At 37.9% G+C, this 25,041-nt stretch overlaps 1 protein-coding gene, 1 long non-coding RNA gene and 1 pseudogene across 2 annotated transcripts; 2 read left to right on the top strand and 1 right to left on the bottom strand.

Annotated features, from left to right (window-relative positions):
- The first annotated feature begins 5,309 nt into the window (after positions 1 to 5,309).
- Positions 5,310 to 6,738, top strand: LOC124277438 (annotated as a pseudogene).
- Positions 6,739 to 7,612: 874 nt separating this feature from the next.
- LOC124277392 lies at positions 7,613 to 11,416 on the bottom strand. Its single transcript, XR_006898813.1, has 3 exons — positions 11,033 to 11,416; positions 9,975 to 10,042; positions 7,613 to 8,409 (listed from the first exon to the last, which is right to left on the bottom strand). It is a non-coding gene; the product is annotated as an uncharacterized LOC124277392 (long non-coding RNA).
- Positions 11,417 to 11,552: 136 nt separating this feature from the next.
- LOC124277391 (galactosylceramide sulfotransferase-like) lies at positions 11,553 to 24,500 on the top strand. The gene is made up of 3 exons (XM_046713071.1): positions 11,553 to 11,682; positions 20,524 to 20,577; positions 22,782 to 24,500. Exons 2-3 carry the CDS (start codon positions 20,546 to 20,548, stop codon positions 23,956 to 23,958), a joined length of 1,209 nt encoding a protein of 402 aa, XP_046569027.1. The 5' UTR covers positions 11,553 to 11,682; positions 20,524 to 20,545; the 3' UTR covers positions 23,959 to 24,500.
- Positions 24,501 to 25,041: the final 541 nt, after the last annotated feature.

The following is a 25,041-nucleotide window of genomic DNA, read 5'->3' as shown; positions in this document are numbered from 1 at the left end:
AACATTCAGGCGCCTGGCAACAGAAGATTGATAATCTCCTGCGTGCATTCTTTCAATGGCGATGTTCCATGTCGCATTGTCAAGACGTGGCGTGTAGTGATTTGACCTTGAAACTCCTTCAAAACGAATGCCGATTTCCGAAAGTAATCTGGATTTTTATAGCCAGACAGTGCATGCTCTTTGCTGCACAATTTCAACTGGAAGGTGATTTCGGTTGCGTTGTGGCGATGCTTTTTTAATCCTTGTAAGAAATCTCATCAAAATCAAAAGTTTCAGGTCAGGTCGAATTTTTACTTGTGCAATTGTGTAAAATGATGTTATCAAAAACTTTTGTTACATATTTTGACGATTGTTTGAACACAAAAGGTAATTAGTAATAATAATCTTTATTTGCACTGAAAAGGCCACAGGCCTATAGTACATAAAGTTATGTTACATTTGAGAGGAATTTAGATCGGGTAATCATAGCCTGGTAGATGAACATAGAGATATTTTGTAGAAAAACTGGATGTTTACTACTTAACAGTGAGGAGAATTTTATCACATTTGGATGGACATAGTAATATCTTTTAATATATTTGGTTCGCAACCGGTCATAAAATGGACATATTAGGAAGAAATGTAATTCATCTTCTATTTCGTTTAAATTACAAAGTGTACATAATCTATTTTCTCTTTTTACATTCATATATCTGCCTCTTTCAATCAACAAATCATGAGAAGAACATCTGAATCGTGCCAGTGCTATTCTAAACTTTTTAACATTAACACAGGATAGATATGACTCAAGGACTATGGCATTTGTTATCAACAGTTTTAGCCAGTACTTAATAACTTTAATTGGATACCTACCGCATTCACCATAAATCAGTGCGTTGATAGTGTTAATTTTAACTCCGAGGATTTTTTTGCATGCGTATAAATGGATTTTTTCAATTTCATCAAATTTTGTTATCCCCCAAATTTCGGCCCTATATGATAAAATTGGACTGACTTTGGCATCAAATATTTTAAAGAATGGAGAGTAGTTAATATTACCAAGTACACTCAACTGTTTCATAATTCCAATTAATGCTTTTTGTCCCTGTAACGCTGCATATTTTACATGCCTCGTCCATGACAGGCCACTCGTGAAATATAGTCCCAAATATTTATAAAAGCCAATACACTCCAGCTTCATACCTTTATATAACCAGTTTTCCTTTTTAGACAATTTGCCTCCATTTTTTAATACAACTGTTTTCGTTTTTTCTCTATTTACAGTTAATTTCCATTTATCGCAGTAACGTTCAAGTTCATTAATTTGATTCCGTAAGCCATTAATCGTGCTTAAGAACAAAACAATGTCATCTGCAAATAGCAATAGGAAAGGTAATTAATAGATTATTAAAAATACAAAACGCCTATGCGTTTTGCGTTTCTTTTTTGGATAGTATATTTGTTTTTCAAAGGGCGAATGTCACGAAGAGCTGTGAAAGGTAAAGTTTGGAATTATCTGTGGAACTGTCCATCATACATCAACACTCGGATCCAATCGGCTTATGCCGTTACCCACACAGAACCCGCGGCAGCAAGGGAGTGTTGATTGCGTGGTTTCTCTGTAACCCATGGACAGACACATCATATCTCATAGAGCAACCTTTTATAACTGAATGCTTAAGTTATTCGCTTCGATTTGTCGGTCAAATCAATAATTCATTTTGTGGTGTCATAAAAAATCAATGAATTTAGATATCAACAGGGCGGTGGGGTAGCCTAGTGGTTAAAGCGTTCGCTCGTCACGCCGAAGACCCGGGTACGATTCCCCACGTGGGTACAATGTGTTAAGCCCATTTCTGGTGTCACCCGCCGTGATATTGCTGGAATATTGCTAAAAGCGGCGTAAAACTAAATTCTCTCACTCAGATATCAACAAATGTAATGTTTTTCCATATCTTTCGTCTTTTAAATCTGTTCACAAAACTGTAGCGCACATACTGCAATAATGAAAGGCCAGCCATAGCTTCTGACATATTGTGTGAAGCACATATCTTACGTGTGCTATCAAATGTGATTGCCCTTGGAGTCAGGTGGTGCTTAAATAATGCTCATGTGTATACAATGTATATACTTCTTCATTCTGAATGAACATCTATACTAATTTCGATAAAAGTACCAGCCATTGTATCACTGGGTATGAAGTGTTTCAGACATTATTGAAAACAAAGAAAACAATTGTACTTTAACTCCAAAGTTCAGGAAAATATCATTTAATTGATGGAATTCACCGGTAATAATCAACATGATATCAACTACAAGAGAGACTGACATTTTAAATGTTTATAAAGGTGTGTATATATGTTTATATTAAATATTATATTTATACTGACAAGAAATCTATTTGAACAAATAACACGTGTATTATTGATATGTATGCCCTTTAAAGTGTATCTATATTTGTAAACAAATGTATGTATATATGTTGTATATGGGCCTGTGGCCTACATACGGAATAAAAATACTTGACTTGACTTGAGAGACTGACAGTGTTTGTCTTTGTGTGCGTGTCTTCTCTCTGTATGTCTGCCTGTCTGTCTGTCTATTTGTCTATCTGCCTGTCTGTCTGCGTTGATGGGATGTATTGTTTTAAATGACATAACGACTATCGTAAATGTTAGGTGAGTCAAAAACTACTAATCCTAAGTACCTTAACTGTATTATATCTGTTTGTTGGTTGTTGTTTAACGCCGCACTCAGCAATATTCCAGCATATGGCGGCCAACTGTAAATGATCGAGTCCACACAATCCAGTGAGCAACATCGTGAGCATCGATCTACGCAATGTGGATATAATGACATGTGTCAACCAAGTCGGCGAGCCTGACCACCCGATCCCGTTAGTCGCCTCTTACGACAAGCATGGGTTGCTGAAGACCAATTCTAACCCGGGTCAATACGGAAGAGACCATAAAAGCGTCTCAGTGGCACTTTCGAAAAGATATATATTTTACTTATATTTGGGTTATCTTAAGAAACATTTCACAAAAAGGCTTCCATAAGGGACAGTACACTTATCGCTTACGAAATGCATCTTTAGAGCCGTTCTAAGCAAGCGACGCTGTACATGTTCCATATGTAATGGCAAATGTATGGTAATATTGCCATTGGTATAATTCCTACAAAACGTTTATGAAGGTGAGTGAGTGAGTTTGGTTTTACGCCGCTTTTAGTAAAAAAATTATTAATATCATGGCGGGAGAGACGCCAGAAATGGGCTTCACACATTGTACCCATGTTGGGAACCGAACCCGGGGCTTCGGCGTCACTCACTCAACACTTTTCTGTATATTGCATCGAAATGTTTAAAATGCCGGAAAGTGATAAATGTAACTTACCTATTCTCGATCCGACTCCACAGTGTCAACATTCTGGTACAAACTGTTACAATATCAAAGGTGTACTGATACACAATGGTGTATTGATTCATTGTGGTAACAGCCAGTGTGCACTCCATGCGCCGATCGAATACTGGACAAAGAGGTATTCACTCTCATATATTCAAATGTGCATTCATACAGCGAGGCTACAAGCTGAAGGGAAATGCTGTAACTGTGACGTCTTACAGACCAACGTTATGGTGAATGGATCACACTTACGATTGTCGTATCTTTACGGAAACGAATATCAATATTTTTACAGCAAGCGACGATTACAGTGGTCATTTTCTTAACACACTTTACACACCATGCCTCACATGCTCCATGTGGCTTATCTATTAAAACTCTTTAAATTAACATACTATTTGTGTTCCGTTTGCTTCTTAGTTAAAATAATATCGATGTAAAGTCGATATAATGAACAAAGATTCACATCATCAGGCTATGGTTGCATGCAACATGGTTCACTCTCCTTTTGCAACAAGCATGGGTTGCTGGGGACCTATTCTAACCTAGGTGCCATTGTACAAAACAACCGTAGCGCTAAGGTGATCTTAAGTCCAGGGTAGGCTAAAGAGCAGTCAATAGTTCCTACTGGTATTTCCCGTATGGTAGCCTTGTGGTTAAGGCGTTCGCTAGTCACGCCAAAGACGCCGGTTCGAATCCCCACATGGGTATAAGGTGTGAAGCCCATTTCTGGTGTCCGCTGCCTTGACATTGCTGGAATATTGCAAAAAGCTTCGTAAAAACCATACTCACTCACTATTTCCCGTATATGCTGTAATTATTCCATTTGTATTGCGTTTTAAATCTAGGTCTAATTACGAGAATAAGTCGACCCTGGAGCACCATATTTGAACTTTTGGATTTTCACATAAATTTATTATTTTCGAGAAACACTGAATTCATACACCTCCTTTAAATATACTCAACAAAAAAGTTAAGGACCAACCCAATATTCAATATTTAAGTATTATATGGATCATAATATGAGGTGAGGTGAGATTGGGTTTTACGTCGTGCTTGAAAATATTTCGCTCATATGACGACGTGCATGCGTGTGTATGTGTATGTGCGGCTGCTTGTACTAGCCCAGACTGAAGCTGGTTTTATAGTGCTAGCCCACTGAGATACCATGCCGCAGTGAAGCATGAATCATTGAATACCCCACTCAGGCACATTATACTGACTCCGAGTCGACCAGTCCTTGTTGTACCCATTAATGCCGAGCGCCAGGCAGGGACCAACAAGTACCATATTTTAACGTCTTTTGGTATGACGCGGTCGGGGATCGAACCCGCGACCTTCCGCTTTCCGGGCTGTCGCTCTAACCACTAAACCACGGAGGCGGTCGGATCATAATATGAAATATTAAATACTTTAATATTGAAATTGGGGTGGTCCTTAACCTTTTTTGATGAGCATATTTATAAGAATACTACTACATACCCAGTTGCAGAACTTCTACACCAACTCCAGTATTACATAAAAATACAATGTCAACAATGAAAAATAATCATATTTATACACAAACATATACAGTGGCATCACATGTATGTGAATGTCCTTATTAATTTGATAAAAGTACTGAATTTTGATATGGAGCAAGGATCAACCATTTGATATTACAAATGGTAAGGAGGGAGGGAGTAGTAGGTAGTAGCTTGGCTGGAATGGTAACTGAGTAAAGAACATTGTCCCAGATATTGCTTTATAAACAAAATTATGCAATCCAGATTGTTAAAAAAAAATGTCCACATTGTTATAAGCAAAATATTCTGTTAATAGATTACATGCCTGTCTAATATCCAAACAAATTCCAAGACTCCACTTAATTTTCCCCTCAAATATATCCAAAAAATCATAATTTCCTAATAGTTTTCTAAATACAGAATGCATTTTCTTCAGATGGTTTGTGACCCCAAGTTCCACATCACCAACTGTGTGGCCAACTGGCCTGGATCATGCCATGATGCACACATATTCAGGGAGATTAAGCTCTGTCATAATTTTGAAAATGGTAAGTATTCAAGTTTTCAAGATTTCTTGTGTCATTCTAGATGCCTAGAGAACAAAAGTACCGTCCTCTGATTATAACAATACAGACAATAACATTCAAAATATACTGATTTCACTTCAGATAACCTGATGATCCAAATTACAATATGTCAGTAAATATATTTATATCAGAAAATTCGCTGATAATCCATAGTGAAAAACATTAAATGTCACATGTAGATCAATGTAGTGTGATTAAAAGACTGAACATTGAAGAATGATGATTATTTTATGGATATACAACTTCTTTATTCTGTGAAAGGTGACTTGCTTGACAACTACATTAGAATTTATGTTGCCTTTAACAGAATAAAGGAGTTGTATATCCATAAAATTATCATCATTCTTCATCACCTCAACTTCTAAAATGCCCATCAAAGAAGTTATACTGAACATTGTAGAGAACTATTTTGGATTTACAGATACATATCATTCATACAGACATGTATTTAATTCATGAGTACAACCCCTTGATGTATTCAACTGCAAACATAATGTAAAAGTGTCTTCACTCCAATCATTTGTGTGATATATCCCACTTCATAAACTAGTAAATAAAAAATGAAGGCTATAGCAAAGATTACAATATGTTGTGTGACACAAGTTAAATTCTTTATCAATAACTGTACAAAATCAACATTGGCAAAACATTTCACTGTCAGACTCATAGCTGAAATACTAATTTTGTTTAATAAGTCTTAGCATCTGTATTTAGTGTTGAATCAGGTCACAAATATGCAAAATGTTAAAGACTAATGAAGATGAATATATATTTCAGGTCTTCATGAAGGATTCCTGCTTGGGGACTCTAGATACCCCTATAGACGCTACCTGATGACTCCCTACCACAATACTGGCGATCTGAGGCACAAAGACAGATATAATTATTCTCTCTGCAGGACACCTGTACTCATTGAACAGACCTGCATTTTAAAAAGACGCTTTCCTTGTCCGTCTACTGGACTGAGAACCAATCCAAACAGAGCATGTAATATGTTATCTCCTGTGTAATATTACATTATATAGGAATTTCGAAACACAATATAGTAATTAATCATGTAGATGATTTGACAGTACAGGGTCCAGATCAGCAACAGCAGCAGCACCGATGGCTTCGGTATCAGAGACCACATTGCCCAGGGTCTCCTTTCACAAAGCACTAAGGTGACCATAAGTCCTTAGGGTAACCTTAGTGCAATGTTAAAGAATGGGAGTTAAGATTAACCTTAGTAAAGGTGGCTTCATTAAAGAAGCCCCAGAGCTACTTCGGTTAGTCATTTTGTGAAATAATCAGTATCAGAGACCACATTGCCCAGGGTCTCCTTTCACAAAATACTTAGGTGACCGTAAGTGCAAAGTTACAGAATGGGAGGTAAGCTTAACCTTAGTAAAGGTGGTTCATGAAAGAAGCCCCAGAGCTACTTTGGTTAGTCATTCTGTGAAAAAATCAGCCTAAGAGGTGGGGATGAATAATGTCTGATGGCATGACATTTAGATTCAAATATTCAGTGAATTGATGGTTCTAGTTGCCTTATTTGCAAGATTGTAAATACTTAAATTACAATTTGTAATTTCGAACAGTTCTGGCCCTTTTTATTTATATGGTTAAAAATAACTGTGACAAACACATGTTATATTTGGGATTAGTCTTTCTCAGTAAAGTATGATTCTAGTACTATTGTTGGTTTGAGTATCATCCGGGATTCGAACCCACACCCTCAGAGTAAGGCACCTAATCGCCAGATGGGACTCAACCAAACAAAAGTACTAGAATCTGCATGTTGCGGAGAAAGTGTAATCCCAAATATAAAATGTTTTACAATCAAACCGGTTTCTAAATGGCATTGTGCATTTGTAACAATCACTATTTCTTAAATTTTACATACTGTTTAAAACCATGTTTTGGAATTACCTCTAATATCTTCAAAATATATGTTTGTTTTTGTCAACTTAATACATCAATCTGGGGAATTAATAATATATATATAGATTTTATTTTGCAGGGCTTCATGATGGACTTTGCACAAACATATTTTACTCAATCAGTTTTGATGATGACAATCAACAATGAATTTCAAATTTGCTCAAGCAGATATTTGTCACATAGTATTTGACAATAGCAGTACATGGTTTCAATGTTTGAGTCCAATTCTTTTATTGTAATGATAACATGTCTTCTATAGGAAGAATGTTATAAATTTGTATAAAACATGAATTTCTCATTTGCCATGAAAATGTTCATTTTCCAAAGAGCAGTTTGTATGATATCCAGTCACCATTTTACTAATATTTAAAATATACGATTACTATAACAGTCCAACCATAGTTCATTCATACCCAGTTACTTTGTCAGAAGTTTACAGTCAATTATGACTCTGTACATCTCCATGCACAAGGGGCGGTGGGGTAGGCTAGTGGTTAAAGCGTTGGCTCGTCACACCAAAGACCCGGGTTCGAATCCCCACACTGGTACAATGAGTAAAGCCCATTTCTGGTGTCCCCCGCCGTGATATTGCTGGAATATTGCTAAAAGTGGCGTAAAACCAAACTCAGTCAGTCCATGCACAAATAACAAATATTTAAAAAAATCATTACTCAGAGTTGATGTTGCATGTTATTCCATGTTGAAAGTTGAAAGTTGGTTCGATATTTCAAATTTTTAAAATTGTTATTTTTTGCTGCAGTTCAGCTACTCTTATTTGTTCCTTAATCAGTTGTCTAGAATCCTTAATTCTCTCTAGTTCTTCTCTAGTATTTCTTCTTCAGTTGATGCTTTTACATGTGCAGCTGGTTCAAACCTCCAAAAAAGAATTTGAAAGCATGGTTGGGTCCAGATCAGTGATGTCAGTGATGTCCTCAGCTGAATTTAGATCAACTTGAGTGCTTGTTGCTCCATCATGTTGGGCTTCAGCAATTTCAGAGATATTCAAGGAGTCTGAAAAAACAATAAATACCAAAGTCATTATTTATTCTTTCAAACATGGACTTCTCTATAGTGATGTCAAATCTATTGATCAGAAATAGAACATAAAAGTTTCATGTTGTTGATTTAGAGATGTTCCAAGCACCACTTCCTTAGTAATAAAAATGTAAAATGAATATTTGGAAGTACCAAATGGGGTATGCGAACATCTGGCCCCGATTTCTCAAAACAAACTTAAGTCTGAGTTTTGACTTAAGTTCAAATTTTACTCAAATTTGAGAAAACGCATTTCCCATTGTTGAACTGAAATCGATATCAAACTCAAACATAGTAGACAATTTGAGTTTGGTGAATAGAATACTTAAGTTGTTTGGGATTTTTTATTTTAAAAATGCAGCTGAGTTAAAAATTCAGATGTTTCAAATTGTCAAACTCAGTTTGATATTTGAGTACAAACTTAAGTTTGTTTCGAGAAATCGAGGCCACTTCTTTCTATCTATACTACCCATCAAAAGTTTAGACTCATTGGTGTAAATGTAGCCACTTACTTCAGTCAATTGTTCTAAACTAGACTTTGCAAAATACTCCATACTGCTTAAAGGTACTGTTTACACATGAACTGATGTATTGTAAAACAAATTAGTAACATTGAAAAGAGTATTGTCATGAGTTTAATAAAAGTAACTCAGTGAAAATTTGCGAATTATTAACAAAACTTTACACCAACATGCACAATGCACATGCTTTTCATTCAGCAATTTGATTCATGATCCTCATGCAATTCATCTGCATAAGGTTTGCAGTTGGTTCCCCAAAGTCAGTGGAGAAATTCATCTTCGATGTAACCATATATATTCATAATATATAGTGAGTGCTTTAAGTGAGTCTAAACTTTTGATGGGTAGTAGATGTGACATTAAAATTCATTTGCATGTTTTATGGAAATGTTTCTCTTCATAGTTGACAAGTAACAATATAATCTGGTGGGGTAGCCTAGTGGTTAAAGTGTTTGCTCATCACGCCGAAAACCGAGGTTCGATTCCCCACATGGGCACAATGTGTGAGGCCCATTTCTGGTTTCCCCGCCATGATATTGCTGGAATATTGCTAAAAGTGGCATAAAACTAAACTCACTCACTCAATTATAATGCTAATTTATCAGAGTATATTATGCTGGTATGCATGATCTGTATTGACCACTTAACTAGTTGCCACCTTCATCTCTCTCTCTCTCACACACACACACAAACACACACACACACTATTATAGCATAACATGTTGGAATAAGTGAACAATTATTGTACACAGCAGAGAATGTTAAAACATGATGTGTCATTTATGTAATTAATAGCGACAATAATATCATTAATTGTATTTATAACAATGAACTATATATTCTGAGATGAGGTTGTGTCATCTGAAGCTTGCATAATTAATATAGATAGTTGCATATCAGTTAATTGTAATATATTAAATTACTGTTTCATGTTACATAATAGTTTTGGTCAAATGCAAATTAAATAAAATTGTATGCTGTAAACGAAATAGATTTCAAGTATCTGAATATAAATTTTACCTTTCTGTTTGATATTTTGAAACTTTGTCTTTATTTCACTCCGCATTCTCAGTCCAGATGGAACCCTTCTGCAACAAACAGATATCTATCAGCCTATTATCTCCGGTATATGCAGTTAGACTATATCATATTAAGAGGTTAAGATTACATGACAGTTTTCCTTTCGCCAGTCATATCAGCCCGAGACTACCATATCAGCCCAAGGGCCAAAGGCAGTCTCGGGCTGATATGACTGGCGAAAGGGAAACTGTCCTATCACAACATTGTTATCATATACCACACTTGCAAACACTGAAATGGTTAAGAAAAGATAAGAAGAAAAAAACTCATACACCATTTCTTGATGGACAGCAACTCGAGCAGACGACGCAAGGGGCGTAATTCTAAAATAAACTAGGCTCTGTCTCTATTGAAGTTTCGAGCGTTTGCGTGTATTCATTCCATACCAGTTTAGTAGCCTGACAATACGGCTGATATGCATTTTCGGCCCGGGTGGTCAATATGGACATATACCGACAGCCAGTATTGCATACATGTGCAAACTGGTCCATTGGTATATGATAAAAGTAGATATGTTTGATAATAGGCCATGTTTGATTATAAAAAGTCACTGGTCTGGAGTCTATTAAAAAAAATTCAAACTTCGTCTTTTGTCAGTAAGCGATGTTAAGGACCGCATCGCGGCTCTCGGTTAGTACCAGTCTAAATGATAATTCAGAATAAGCCTAACAGGCTGATGTTACATTTACAAATACACTTTAAGGTTTTCGTGTGTACTTATGTTAAAAGTACATTGAGGTTGTGGAGTACTTCAGATAATTTTACTCCAGCTTATCGCCTACTTAGGTAACTATGTAGACTTCTACAAGTCTCTAAGGTAATAATAAATAGTTTAAATGATAATTTCTATAAAATATAAATATTCCTCTGACGGACTGGTGTACCATACGCTTATCTAGACTTGCCTCTTTGAAGGAGAGAATTACTATACACCAATGGGCTTAGCATTCCCTACAGCCTTGGAGCAAAGCAGGTTACTGTGTAATGGTTATTCTCACGAGTTGAGTAGATCGGTGATTTCCACTATGGCTTTGGTTTTTCTTCACACTGGTTCTTTGGCAACCGTCCAAACGGCCGAAGAGGAGACCTTCCTTAATTCTCAGTGACTTCCTCCACGAGGATGACATCCCCTGGCTTTGTCCAGTTGCCCTTTCTCTGATCGTCGCTGCCCCTTTTCTTACTACTTGGCACTACAGCAGACAAATCGTCATCGGCAGGCGCTGCGTGTTTACAAACAACGGAATATTCGCGTCTCCCTTTCCTGGAGAGTTCCGCTGTTACCGTACACACGCGAAAATATTATACACGTTGCCTTTGATTATATATATTTTTGTTAACGTGAATACACAAGTGCGTGTTGGTGCCTTGTCCACGCCCACCACGCTCACAGACGGAAGGGCTAACTCCCAACATGCTATAGGTTTATGTAATGTTGCTGAGCTGACCAATCAGACTTGCTGGTACTCTGAAAATAAACGGTGCCAACGACTTCCGCCATAAGTTGTGAAGCAGACTTGAGCTGATTTGCCGAAACTTTTCACATCAGTTTGAATATTACAAAAAACAGCGAACAAGTTTCTTTGACAAGTTGCAGATTAATAAGACAGTGTTCATTTATGTCTATATTGGCTGACACATAATAAACAAGGTAGGTTCCTAGAGCTGAGATCATAACAGAACATTTGTCGGTTGTATTTATACACAGATTATATCATTCTTTGTTGTAACACTGAACACTCATTCTGGTTTCCAGGCGCTTAACAAGTCATTTTTTTCGTTCAAGCTCTATAGATGGCAAAGCTTTATATTTAGAGGTATTATTTGAGGTATTTTTGACAAGAATTAGAAATTTTAAATTTTTTAAGCAAAAAATTTAAAATATGTCTAAGCCCGGGCTTTGTTTATCATGGTAGCTACGCCCCTGGTTTCTTTAACGTATTTTTCGGAATTATTTTTTCAGTCAAGTTATTGTTGTAATATCCATCATTAGCTTTTTTTTATATAAGTCAGAATAGTAGAAATAAATACCCAATGCCTTTTGAAAGGTGGTTTATTGTAAAATTTACATAATTTGGATTACACTTTCCCGGTACAGAGACCCGTACCTCCATGACAAGTGGTACTGCTCCCATTGCCGAAAGCTATAAATACACAATCATCTTTTTTCAGAAATGGGTACACAAAGCAGGGGCGGATCAAGGGGGGGGTGGGGAGAGAAGGGCCTCTCTCCTTTTACTATGGTATCAATGTCTAAGTGAACTTTGATAGTTCAAGGTCTTGCTTCAGATCAAAACGGTCGGCAGCCGACAAATTTTTGACATTTTAAAAAGAAATGGTTGGCATCTGCACCGGAGCACTACAATAGCAAGCTTTACTCTCTGCAATTGCAAGCATTACTCACCCCAAAACGGGTGGTGGGGTAGTGTAGTGGTTGAATCGTTCGCTAGTCACGCCGAGGACCCGGGTTCGATTCTCCACATGGGTACAATATTAATGTCTGATGCCATGATATAACTGTAATATTGCTAACAGCGGCGTAAAACAATACTTACTCACTCACTCATTTGACTGCAAACCCAAGGTGCACAGATTAGCCCCGAGAGTGTGATACGTGTGTTGTATATATAATACCAAAGGGGCTCGAATCACTGTTTGGACAATAATTTTAAAAATAGAAATCTTGCCATATTCTTACTGTACCATATTCTTACTGTATACCAAGTGCTAGTCTGTATATACATGTATATTCTTTTTAAGATGTATGGCGGTGAGACGCAAATAAAATGTGTCTGTACTCGTAAATCTGGCAACAAGCTATCAGCTGAAAAACTGTTCTGTGTGGTGTTTTATTGTATTATACACGGGTTCGAATCACTGTTTGGACAATAATTTTTAAAAATAAAAATCTAGATTTGTGCAACCGTATATTGTTTTTTATATGTTATGAAAATCGGTGAAGAAATGGATTTTTTTTTAGAAAATTCTCCCGCTAAACTCATTACATAAAAAAACGTGTATTTTATGTTATGAGTTTAGCGGGAGAATTTAATTTACTTAAAAAAGAAAATACGGTTGCAAAAATCTAGATTTTTATTTTAAAAAATTATTGTCCAAACAGTGATTCGAACCCCTGTGTATAATACAATATAACACCACACAGAACAGTATTTCAGCTGATAGCTTGTTATTGAGAAACAGGTTTAGGCAGTAAGATAGACCTTGTGTTTAAAAAGACACATAACTTTTCGTGGTTTGGTAAAGTTAAAAGGTTGGACACTTGTCAAAAGAGCTATTCTAAAATCAGATAGAACATGTATATACGGATGACAACTTCTTAAATTCCAGAGCACGACGTTTCGATACAGGTTCTTGTATCGTTTTCAAGTATGAACCTGTATCGAAACTTCGTGCTATAGAATTAAAGAAGTTGTCATCCGTATATACTTGTTCTATCTGACTTCCAACTGCCACTCAAAGATGTTATTCTAAAATCATCATGTAAAGGACACTGTAATGAAACATGCTCTTCATCTTCAATAAATCCATATTATAAATAACACAAACTATAAGATCATATCACTATAGGTCGTAGTGGATCATGACCGGTATCTTGACTGACCGACAGTGGAACGGCATTAGTGATGTTTAACATTATATCTATGCACGATATTGGGTGTCACACCATTCTTAAGGAATGGACGCATGATGTTATTTACCAAAATGTACTTGTTTCGCGTTCTTCCACTTTTTCGTGTCTTCAGGATCCATACACTGCTGTCATTTATTCAGAATGCACTACATATCACTTTGTAGATATTCAAATGGAATAGCTGTGGGTGGCATAACGATTGTTTTACAAACTTGGACACGAGTCACTAGGGTTGGTCATGAGGTACAAGTACTAGCAAGAATAATTTACACACAGTGACTACATCAATCCTTACATTGGCAACTTTCCTTGTTGATCCCCACATGGGATGAGCTTAGTTGTGGCTCTCTCAATGAAATTCATACTCGTTTGAATATAGTTCGTCGTCGTCAGCTTGCCTCACTTGCCTGAGAGACGGCTCTTGCTTTACCAGTCAACATGCTTCATGGGTTTGTCTTGGTTCAGAAAAATATGCGCGCATTTGGAAAGTCCGCGTCGGTTGGTTGGTCGTATGTAACGCACTCTCAATATAATGGGACAAAAGCATTTTTTATACCAGAGTAACAGGCGCCTTCTCACGTCCAATGACAGCAGAACAGATAGATCGTACGGAAAATGTCCTGATGTTTACTGCAGATAGATCTGTGTTGTGACTAAAATATATTGATAAAACTACAGGGGGCAAAACCTTCACTAGCTCAATAAAACGCACTACTGAGCAACTACAATAAAACACAATACATGTAGCTATTAGTCAGCCGCACTTAAATATGCTTTTAATTTAACCACATTTTTTAACATATTTTTTGTTAATTTCTTTAATGGTGTAAAGGATTATGGGTAATATTTATGGTTCTGCACATAAATCATAAAGCCCAAAGGCAAAGGTAGGGGGAAGTGATACCCAGGAAAAATAATTCGGGGGAGAGGTGTGTGCGCGCGCACACACACACACACACACAGAGTTTGGACAATATTTTTTAAATGTAAAAATCTAGACTTTTGCAATCGTATATTGTTTATATGCGTTATCATTTACCTATATTTCAAATTTAAACGAGATTGGTGAAGAAATGAATTTTTGAGAAAATTCTACCGCTACACTCATTACATAAAATACACTGATTTTTCCGGTAGAATGTTCTTAAAATTTAATTTCTTCATCGATCTCGTTCAAATTAAAAATATAGGTTCATCATAACGTATATAAACAATATACGATTGCAAAAGTCTAGATTTTAATTTTATTAAATATTGTCCAAACAGTGATTCGAACCCTTGTGGCACCAACGTTAACCTGACGAGGGCTTGTCATCCACTTCTTCACTTCTAATAGCCTGCCATGTTACATTTCTAACAATTTCATTGTAACAAATATACAGTTATTGTTTCTTCTTTTTTCATATTTTCTGTATGTGGTGGGCATTTTCAAAGGAGAGAAAATAATAACATCATTTCCTGCAGGTGATGTTATCTATGTGCATGGAATCCGACAGTTCTAAACCTTTTTTAAACATGAGGGTACAAATGTAAATTTCATACAGCTTGCTTAACCAGTGTCTCTGGTGCCACTGTATATTACATTTCTCTGGTGGTATTCTATTTATCAATGTCTCGTGGTGATTCGGGGCTGTGGGGTAGCCCAATGGGTAAAGCGTACGCTCGTCACGCCGAAGACCCGGGTTCGATTCCCCACATGGTTACAATGTGTGATGCCTATTTCTGGTGTTCCCCGCCGTGATATTGATGGAATATTGCTAAAAGCGGCGTAAAACCATAGTCACTCACTCGTTCGTGGTGATTCAAGAGACTCTGTGACCGTCAGACACTCCCATCGAATGCGAATGAGAGCGGTTTTATTAAAACGGTACTTTGTAAATCTACCGAATTATGGCGAGCATTTGTGAGACTAACGAATGGGCGACATTGTATTGCGTATCAATCGACAGAGTCATCTCCTGTAAAACAGCCAAGCATTGCTGGAATCGTTTTATTCCGCTGTGATACATAGATTCGTTAAATTGCATTCATCGGCAAACTGATTGCATCACTGACATAGATACTGAGCGAGTTTACGATTACTTTGGCAATATTTCAACCATATCGTGAGAAAGGTCATACAATAATAATAAATCTTTTTCTACTTTATAAATACCGGTCGTCGAAGTATACAACAACTAAATAAACAAATATTATAATTGAAACTAATCTGAGATCAATATAAAATGTAATGTTGAATTATTCAACAACACTATACAAAATTGGGCTATAAATTGCCGGCAATCAAAGTTAGGCCACCGTAATTGAGGACCGTACGGACAATACACCTGCTTCATGCACGACTCCAACCAGGATTTACACCAACCCTCTAGTTGCTAGCGATTGCATTGACAAGTTTATAACGTTGATCACACAAGATAACATATGAATAGACATCAGAGGACGTGGACTGTTCTGCCTAAAACCCCAGAAAAGCTGCATGGTGGGCTACCAAGAATTTGGCAGTTGATGCTATTTGAGGAGGAGGTGAATGTTTTTTCATGTAATTCCCCAACTATATAATGTATGGAGTGAGTGAGTGTTCTACGTGTACCTAAAACCTCAGAAAAACTGCATAATCAGCCACCGTGAAATCTGACCTTTGCAAGTTAGTGATATTTGATGTTGAATGATATTGGATGAATGTTGTTTTATACCACTTCCCAGCTATATAATGTATGGAATGATTGAATGAGTTTCGTTTTACGCCGCTTTTAGCAATATTCCAGCAATATCACGGCGAGGGTCACTAGAAATGGGCTTCACACATTGTGGGGAATCAAATCCGGGTCTTCGACGTGACGAGCGAACGCTTTAACCATTGGGCTACACCACCGCCCCATTTAATGCATTGAATTTGTTTCACATATGTTTAATGCATACTTAAGTTAATAAGTACCAGTAAGCTACATGTCAGTGGCCTCAAAAGTCAGGATTAGAGATGAAACGCATAATCCCTAAACCTGTCAGAGTCAATATCTTAATCAGTGTTGACATCAGTTTACAAAAACGTGATGAGGCTATTGCCTCCGATTTGTTTTGCTCAAATATTTTTAAAAGATACATAATATTTTGTCCGTCAACTCTCTACGTGATGAAAACAAATGACCGCGTGGTTTGGCCAACCAGCCAATAACGACTTATTGTGAATGGTTTCCTGTTTTTGTCTATAAACAGTACTACCGTTATTGATTACTCCTTGGTGATTAAAAGTTTGTTTGTGTACGCATATGGGAAAAAGTGATGAAACGGTTGAATACATCGATTGATTACCAGTGACTTATCAATAGTCATTCTTAACCATCTCAATACAAGGTATTTGTCAGAGATTTAGGTTCAGATCATGCGCTTGTAAATGTGAGTTAGGACTTGTAGGACGTAAACAGGAAATAAGAAAATCAAGAAATCATTTTCACCAGTCAGAGGTAATACTACAGTTTGTGTTCATATTCCTGAGGACACTATAGAGGATACACCGGCATCTCGTTCAACAAACATTGCAGCAAAAGTGACGCTATATTAAGGTACAACTAAGGTAGGAGTGAATGAGTGAGTGAGTTGGGTTTTACGCCGCTTTTAGCAATATTCCAGCAATATCACGGCGGGGAACAACAGAAACGAGCTTCACACGGTTGGGAATCGAACCCGGGTCTTCGGCGTGACGAGCAAACGTTTTAACCACTGGGCTACCCGACCGCCCCAACTTAGGTAGGAGAGTTATTCTAGTTGTACAGTACTAAGCTCGATTATTGTTATATACTAATGAAACTAATGAGTACTTGTACGCTTGATGAAACTACTATGCAGGCTTATTGTGCATACCGTCATTGACGTCCATTGTGCTAACGTAACTGTTATGAACGACGTTAGCATCGCGCGTCTTGTGCATGACCAAAGTATTATGTGCACGTTCTTAACGAAAACAATATGTCACCGTATTATAGGTAATGTAACTCTGTAACGACAGAGTTGTGTACGCACATTTGCGACATCATCATCAAATCTGTATTACGTAGGAAGGCCACAGGCCCATATACATATTGATATACATATTCTAAACAGGTATGAAGGCGTGAACGAAAAGAGGAAACAATTTATTAAAAATTCATAGCATTTACCTGTCTACCTGCATAGATTATCTTACACCCTAGTGAAAAAAATCAGTAACATATATATGTAAAGGCGTACTGCAATTTGTTTAGTAGTTAATTGTATTCGCTCCTCTCTGGCCATGACAGTCGATGACAATGTTAAGTACATGTATATGTTTGTGTGTCAGCTGATGCAAGCAGAAATTAAAGACCAGTTCTAATGTCGAAACTAGCTCATCCTTTATACAGGTCAACTGTGTAAAGTAGGCCATCACGACAAAACTGTGTCTTGGATGATCCATGATTTTGGCTTGGAATTGCGGAGGTAGCTGTTTTCGGTGAGTTGTGGCGTATAACTTTTGAAATAATGATCCGATTGTGACCATTTTGTAGGGAAATCATCTCGCTTTTGATCCGTAGGCCTCGACGGGGCCTTAAAAATAGTTTACGTGGTGAAATCTAACTTAGATTGAGGAGGGGGTGGTTCCGTCGTTACATCCCTTTCCTTTTAGATAGTACTAGGGTAGGGTCTATACACCTATATGTCTTTCTAACGCTGTTTCTAAGCGTGACACGCCCCTGTGGGTAATACAACATATCATATGCCGTTTTAGTAATTCATCCATCATGCATGTCGTTAACTTAAAGAACAAATGTACTTTGTTTTTTTGTACTCTTTTAACCATTTCATACGAAAGATTTGTGGTTAGTCTTATGCGGAACACCAAATCCATTCTTAAAAAACTTGTGGTTTATTAATACCTCACCAGAGCACTGCAGTGACGTCATATGAGGAAGGATTTTCAGTTAGTTGTATATAAATTGGTAGCAAGCTCGTCATGTTGATGATTTCTCGACATCAACGAAGAGGTAACGAAGACATGCCGAATCGTTGCGTTGTCGTCAATTGCTCCTAGTATAGGGGTTGGGCGATGGTGTCACCATGCACAGATTTCCACAGGACCCCGCAGTTCGTGCTAAATGGGTTATGTTTGTGAGTGCGAAGCGAGCGTTGCTGAAGCCTGAAACGATATCGTACTTGTGTTCAGATCGCTTCACTGAAAGTAAAAATAAAGACTGGCGGATCATCCTCAGACTGGCGGATTTTCGCGACAGGGCGCCGCCATTTTGGAAAAGTCACGGGCTAAAGTCTGTTAGAATTAATGAGATTATGGTTTGTTTGCATCAAGTTAGAAAATCAAAACTACTGTCTACGCATAGTTACATATGTATTTGAATCATGACCAAAAGGATTTTGCATGACACAACTTGTAACATAACGATTTCTTCCACGGAAGCGAGGTGAGGGTCGAAGTGACAATACTGCGCGATAAATTTCTTGCTACATTCACGTGGTTAACGTCCACTCACCAGTATGTAGATACTAGTCAATGCACGTCTTTATATTTAGTCTTATAATCCTAATTAGTTTATTATTATACTTGTATGCATTTTTAAACTAAATAAAAAGCAGACAATCCGCTGATACTTATAGTGAATGTATAACAGGACTGTAATATCTAGACAGTTTATAGTTGCCAATGTGAATCATAATTCACACACACGCCCTAGTGTATGTTGTCTGTCTCATTACACTTCACGGAGAAAACAATGATTCTGTTGAATGCTACGACAAATGAATAAAAACAAAATGCAAATATTAAAATTAAAACAGATTAAAGTTATAGGACCAATGTCAGGCTATTACCTTGTTCGAGGAATGTATCCATCAATATCCACAAAAACGAGTGATATGCCATTCATCTGCAGCTGTTCCAATTGTGATGTGTCTTTTAACAGTCTAATATACGAAAAAGTGATATATCGTTTCAGGTATTTCACATTGGTGTATAGTCTCATTTGTCACCCAAGATAGCACACCTGGCAACTAATTGCATAATGTCCGCCATTCTTTAAATAAAGTAATTTAGTTAGCCAATAATGAGCACTCAATCAATGTACTAGTATTGGCGGTTAATCCTTTGAAAGAAGAGCGTTGTTTTTACGCAGACACAGACACGACAGAGTATATTCAGTTTATATTAGTAAATCTACATACATAAACACTACCTTTTGACAAATCCGCTGTGTAAGATAAAAGTAATTAATCAATCAGGGTGTTATCGGTTAATCCTTTGATCGATGTTTATAATGTTGAGTATTTACTCCAGACACAAGAAATGCCAAATGGGTACCTTTGTCGGGTAATCTAAGTGGTGTTACCACTAATTATTTCATCGTTCGAACGTAGGAATTAATATATAATGGAAACCGCACACATTCTCCTTATACTATTGCATTTGGTGTCTGTGGACCGACATTTAAAAATATTTATATGCTTGTAAGTGAAATTTTCAATGCTATTTTATCTTTTAACCCTCCAAACTTCTGACCCGTACAAATATATTGGCTGAATTGGACTGTCAAATATTTTTAAAAGGTATTTGTCCTAATTTCCTAAGTTTTTAATTAATTCCATTAAAGCCTTCTTACTACGAGCTGCAACTTCTGAGACCGCTTGTCTAAGACTACAATTCCACGTGAACACAAAAGCTAGATATTTGTAGCTGTTTACCGTTTCAATGTTTCTCCCATTACAAAGCCAGTTTTCCTTAACCGCCAATTTCCCACCTCTCAACTTAAGATTTATCTAAATAAATACATTTAAAAGTGATTGTGTTGCCTCATTGTAATGCTACAATTGTTTCAGAAACGTTGGGATTCTCGTGGACATGGGCTGCGGATGTAGAAAATCCATAAGCGCGTACGTACATGTGATTATAGCTTCGAGGTCACCTGTGCCTACAGGTGAGAGGTTTGGGTGGTCGGGCACCGTGACTTGGACGTCATTGTAACCCGGCGGCGTGAGACGTTGCGCTCGGGGTCTTCCCACTTGTCCGGCACCTATTGTTTAAAGATTCTAGATCAGTGGAGCGCGATAATCCCTGAGAACACAAGGTGAACTTCGTATTTTGCTCCCCTGTCGGTCTGTGATATTTGGTCACCCAAGCAAGTCAGAGAATATTGGGTTACCCAATATTTAATGATGACTTTAAGTACAAAAAGGAAGAAAATCTCACACAGTTACACAAATATTTTACACATTTCATGAGCACTTTTACATGCATACATCTATTGCACACATCATCATTCATTTTTCATATTGCATATTGCAGCCGGCTGGACGAGGGGGGGACCTTTTTTCATAGGGATCAACAAACTTTGCACAACCATTCACCCATAACTCTTAATCCCCTCAGCCTGCAGGACAAGTGGGAATAACCCGTTGCGCTCATCTATCAGGGGTGGATACAGCTATTTGAGAGTGTGTGTGTGTTTGGTTTTTTTTTTTGTTGTTGGTTTTTTTGTTTTGTTGTTGTTGTTTGTTTGGGTTGGGTTTTTTTGCGGGGGGAGAAGAAAGGGGGAGTGCACACTTCATTTTCAATGGCCATTTAAAGGTCACATGCAACGTAAAACACAACTTTGCAGATTCTGATACCTTTCGGTATGGACTTACCGAAACAAATCATCAGAAATGCAAATTCAACTTATAAAGTTGAAAATTAACGCGATGAAAAAAACCGCGCGAAATCGGAGTTCAAACGATTCACTAATTTTCCCCCGACGTTTCGGGGGGAAAACTGGTTTCAACAGCTGGGCTGCGCTCATAGCACGTGCGCAGTGAAATAGGTTCGCGCAACTTGGAAGCGGGCTGTCCGGTGAATACTCGGTGAAGGCTTTGGTGTGAGCTATTTTCCTAATGTTTTGTTGATATCTCACAGGCGCGAGCTTTTTTATATGTTATGACAGTAAATAAACTGTTTATATAATTTCATTTGTCTATTTCACCACACGTTCTTCTTACCGAGTCACTTTCTCAGTTCGATACCTAAAAGCAATGTCATTATTTAGCGTTGACAGAATTTCTAACTGTGATATAGATATGTCGTTGTCACAGACAAAACTCAATGTCTTGTTTTATTGACACCAGTGTGTCTGCCTGCCTGTCTGCTAATGACAATATTCAATACACAGCTGCTATCACTGACCACATGCAATTTGAACTTAACACCAATCAGGCTATACACCATAAACAAAACGCATTGATTTATGGCCCGAGTTCGGTCTCTGTCACATTATGTAATTACACAGACAGGCAGGTGTGATACTTGAACACATGACATGTTATGATGTCTGTTGATTGCAAAATGTTATACACAAAAATTGAGCATGTATTTACAAAACCCAACATCTCTATTTATACACACACAATGAGCCGTGAGGGCATCTGCAAATGAACCAGCCGTTACACTTGAGTGCACACCCACCCGCTCTGACTGGGTTTGGAATCCCGGCTGCTTCGTTTCTTGGGAAGTAAACCCAAGTACACAATATTGCAATTTCGATTTGCGATTGTACGCTTATTATTTTGTTTATATGTTTTTTTCATAACCAGCAACGTATATTATGTCATGAAGAAGTGATAATTGTGTTTTAATTATGTTTGATTTTTTGGTTGCATGTGACCTTTAATAAACTTTCAGGACAAAAAGGTGGGTGGGGGGTGCGCGTCCCTGCTACAGAACCACCCACCCCTCCTGGATCCTGGAACCGCCTATGTCTATATATAACTGGTTCTGAAGACCCGGATTAGAATGAATCTTCAGCACCTCATGCTTGTCGCAAGAGGCGACTAACGGGATTGGGTGGTCAGGTTCACTGACTTGGCTGACACATGTCATCGTATCCTAATTGCATAGATCGATGCTCATGCTGTTGATCACTGGATTGTCTGATCCAGATCGATTATTTACAGACCAACGCCACATACCTGGAATATATTAGTGCATCGGCATTACTTTCGCCATATGGTGAGGAACACTATACATGTTTACGGTGATGAGAAAAAACAAAAGGGATGATTAGAATAAGCTCTTCCTGACTTCTGATTTTTTTTCTCGTTCCCAGGTTACTCGCCGCCATCAACATCTGTTGCGTCTTCCTGGTCCTCATTGCTTTCCCTCGCTTGTTTCCGAGGAAACAAGTTTTGGATACAGCACATACATGTGATATTGTGGCTATGAAATCAAACCAGAAAATACCGGCGTTACCAAGCAATGAAGCGCCCTCCAACAAATGTTCCAAGGTGAGAAACCTCGCCTTCCTGAAAGTACACAAATGTGGCGGCTCAACAATAGCCAATATCTTACAACGCTTTGTCACGAGGAACCAACTTAATGTAGTTCTTCCCAACAAGGACACGTGGTCATATGGTTTCAATCACCTGGGGATTAATCGGAATTTCACAATGAAGTCGGTGATTCCGATTCCTCGGAACGAGACGTATAACGTTATATGCCATCATGTCGAGTACAACAGGACTATGTTCAAAAAGCTTCTACCAGAGGATGCACCATTTTTCGCCATTGTTCGAGACCCGGAAGAAAGGTTTGTTTCCGCTGCGTTCTACTATCAACTTGTGAAGGATCTTAAAAGGAAGGTTAAAGGTTTTAACAGGACAAACTACATATTTACTGAATGGTTAAAAAATCCACGGAAGTATACAAGTGCTATAGAAACTAGTAATCATATGGCGTATGATTTTGGCATTTCGGAGATGTATTTCCATAACAGTAGTTATGTCGACGAGTATATTCGATCACTTGACTCCGATTTCGACTTTGTGTTACTCATGGACTATTTTGACGAATCTCTGATGCTTCTGCGTCGCAAGCTGTGCTGGAGCATGAAGGACATGGTTTACCTCAGAAGTAACAGTGGAAAAAATAAAGTGGATTTCGCTTTGAGTGAGGATGACCGGAAGCTGTTGAGGAAGTGGCAAATGGCGGACGTCGCCATCTTTGAGCATTTCCGTGCCCGGTTCTGGCGTCAGGTGGAGTCGGAGGGGAGGGAGTTGTTCCAGGAAACGGCGTTCTTCAAACAGATCCTGAGGAGGGTCCGCGACTACTGCAAGTACGGGAAGTTGCGATGGCCGTCGGTGGACATTGCGTCCTCGTCCTGGAGTGAGTCCTTCAACGTCACTGTGGAGGACTGTAAACAGATGGAAACTGGGGAGCTTGAGTTTGTTGCCATGCTTCAGAAATCCGCTTGGGCTAAATATAACGCTTCATTGACAAGATCTTAATTGAACTACATAGTACAGCCACAGGCCCTCGTGTCTTTGCGAGGATTAAAGATGTTAATAAAGATATAACATTTGAGCTGACCCCCGACTGGAAATGCTTCACAGTACAATACATTAGGACAAGGCCTTGTCATAATGTATTGTACTGTGTAGCATTTCGAGTCGGGGGTCAGCTCAAAAAAATTTTTTTTTAATCTTTAATCTTCGCAAAGACACGACGACCTGTGAGTACAGCTAGATAATTGATAGTGCAATGTTCAGAGAGGACAAGAATTCAATCCATGATAAATCGTCCCCATCAGTGCTTAGTCTATAGAAATAAGTCTTGTTTGATGTCCGTGTGGATTTGGTGGACGTTGATTTTTGCCGAATGTTTCTACTACAGATTGTCGGCCAATAGTGGGTGTTAGGAAATTTCTACCAAGTTCGGAAATAGCCAAGCTGAGACAGATATGGAAGTACGCTTTCTCTTCGTGTGTTGTTTTGGCCATAACAATGACTCAGCTGTTATTGCCTTTTGTCATTAAAACATGTGATATCATTCACATTGTCATCAGTTACATGTGCAGTAAATATGTTATTTGTTTCTTGAGAGAATATCGATTCAATTCTATCTACCTTAATTAATTGCGTTTGTTACAAAGACCTGGTTGGTCATTTTTGGGGTCGCCTGGTCAAATGTATTGTAATGTTCTGCATATTGATTTTGAGTAAAAAACTCTATCTTGTTCCTCATGTCAGTGAAAATATTATGTCTACTAATAGGCTTTCTGTCAGGTAGTTCTAGAACATTTTTGTTTATAACCGACTCTACATCAACCAGGTCACCCGATCACGTTAGCGTCTCTTACTACAAGCTCATGATGTTGGTCACTGGATTGTCTGATCCAGATTCTGTTATTTACGGACGGCCGCCATATTGCTGAGTGCGGTATTAAACAACAACCAAACCAAACTATATGTAAAGGATTACACTCGTAAATAGTTAGGACATAAAAACTAAACACAATGCACCACAAATTCTATTTCTCTCAGCTTTCTCTGAAAACTGTAAATATTGTCGGCGTTCTGGGACAACACGTG

The sequence above is a fragment of the Haliotis rubra genome, unplaced genomic scaffold (assembly GCF_003918875.1).
Source record: "Haliotis rubra isolate DU_JTF1 unplaced genomic scaffold, ASM391887v1 Scf221, whole genome shotgun sequence".
NCBI lineage: Eukaryota > Metazoa > Mollusca > Gastropoda > Lepetellida > Haliotidae > Haliotis > Haliotis rubra.
Note: the sequence above shows the minus strand (reverse complement) of the source record. Positions and strands in the feature narration are given on the sequence as shown.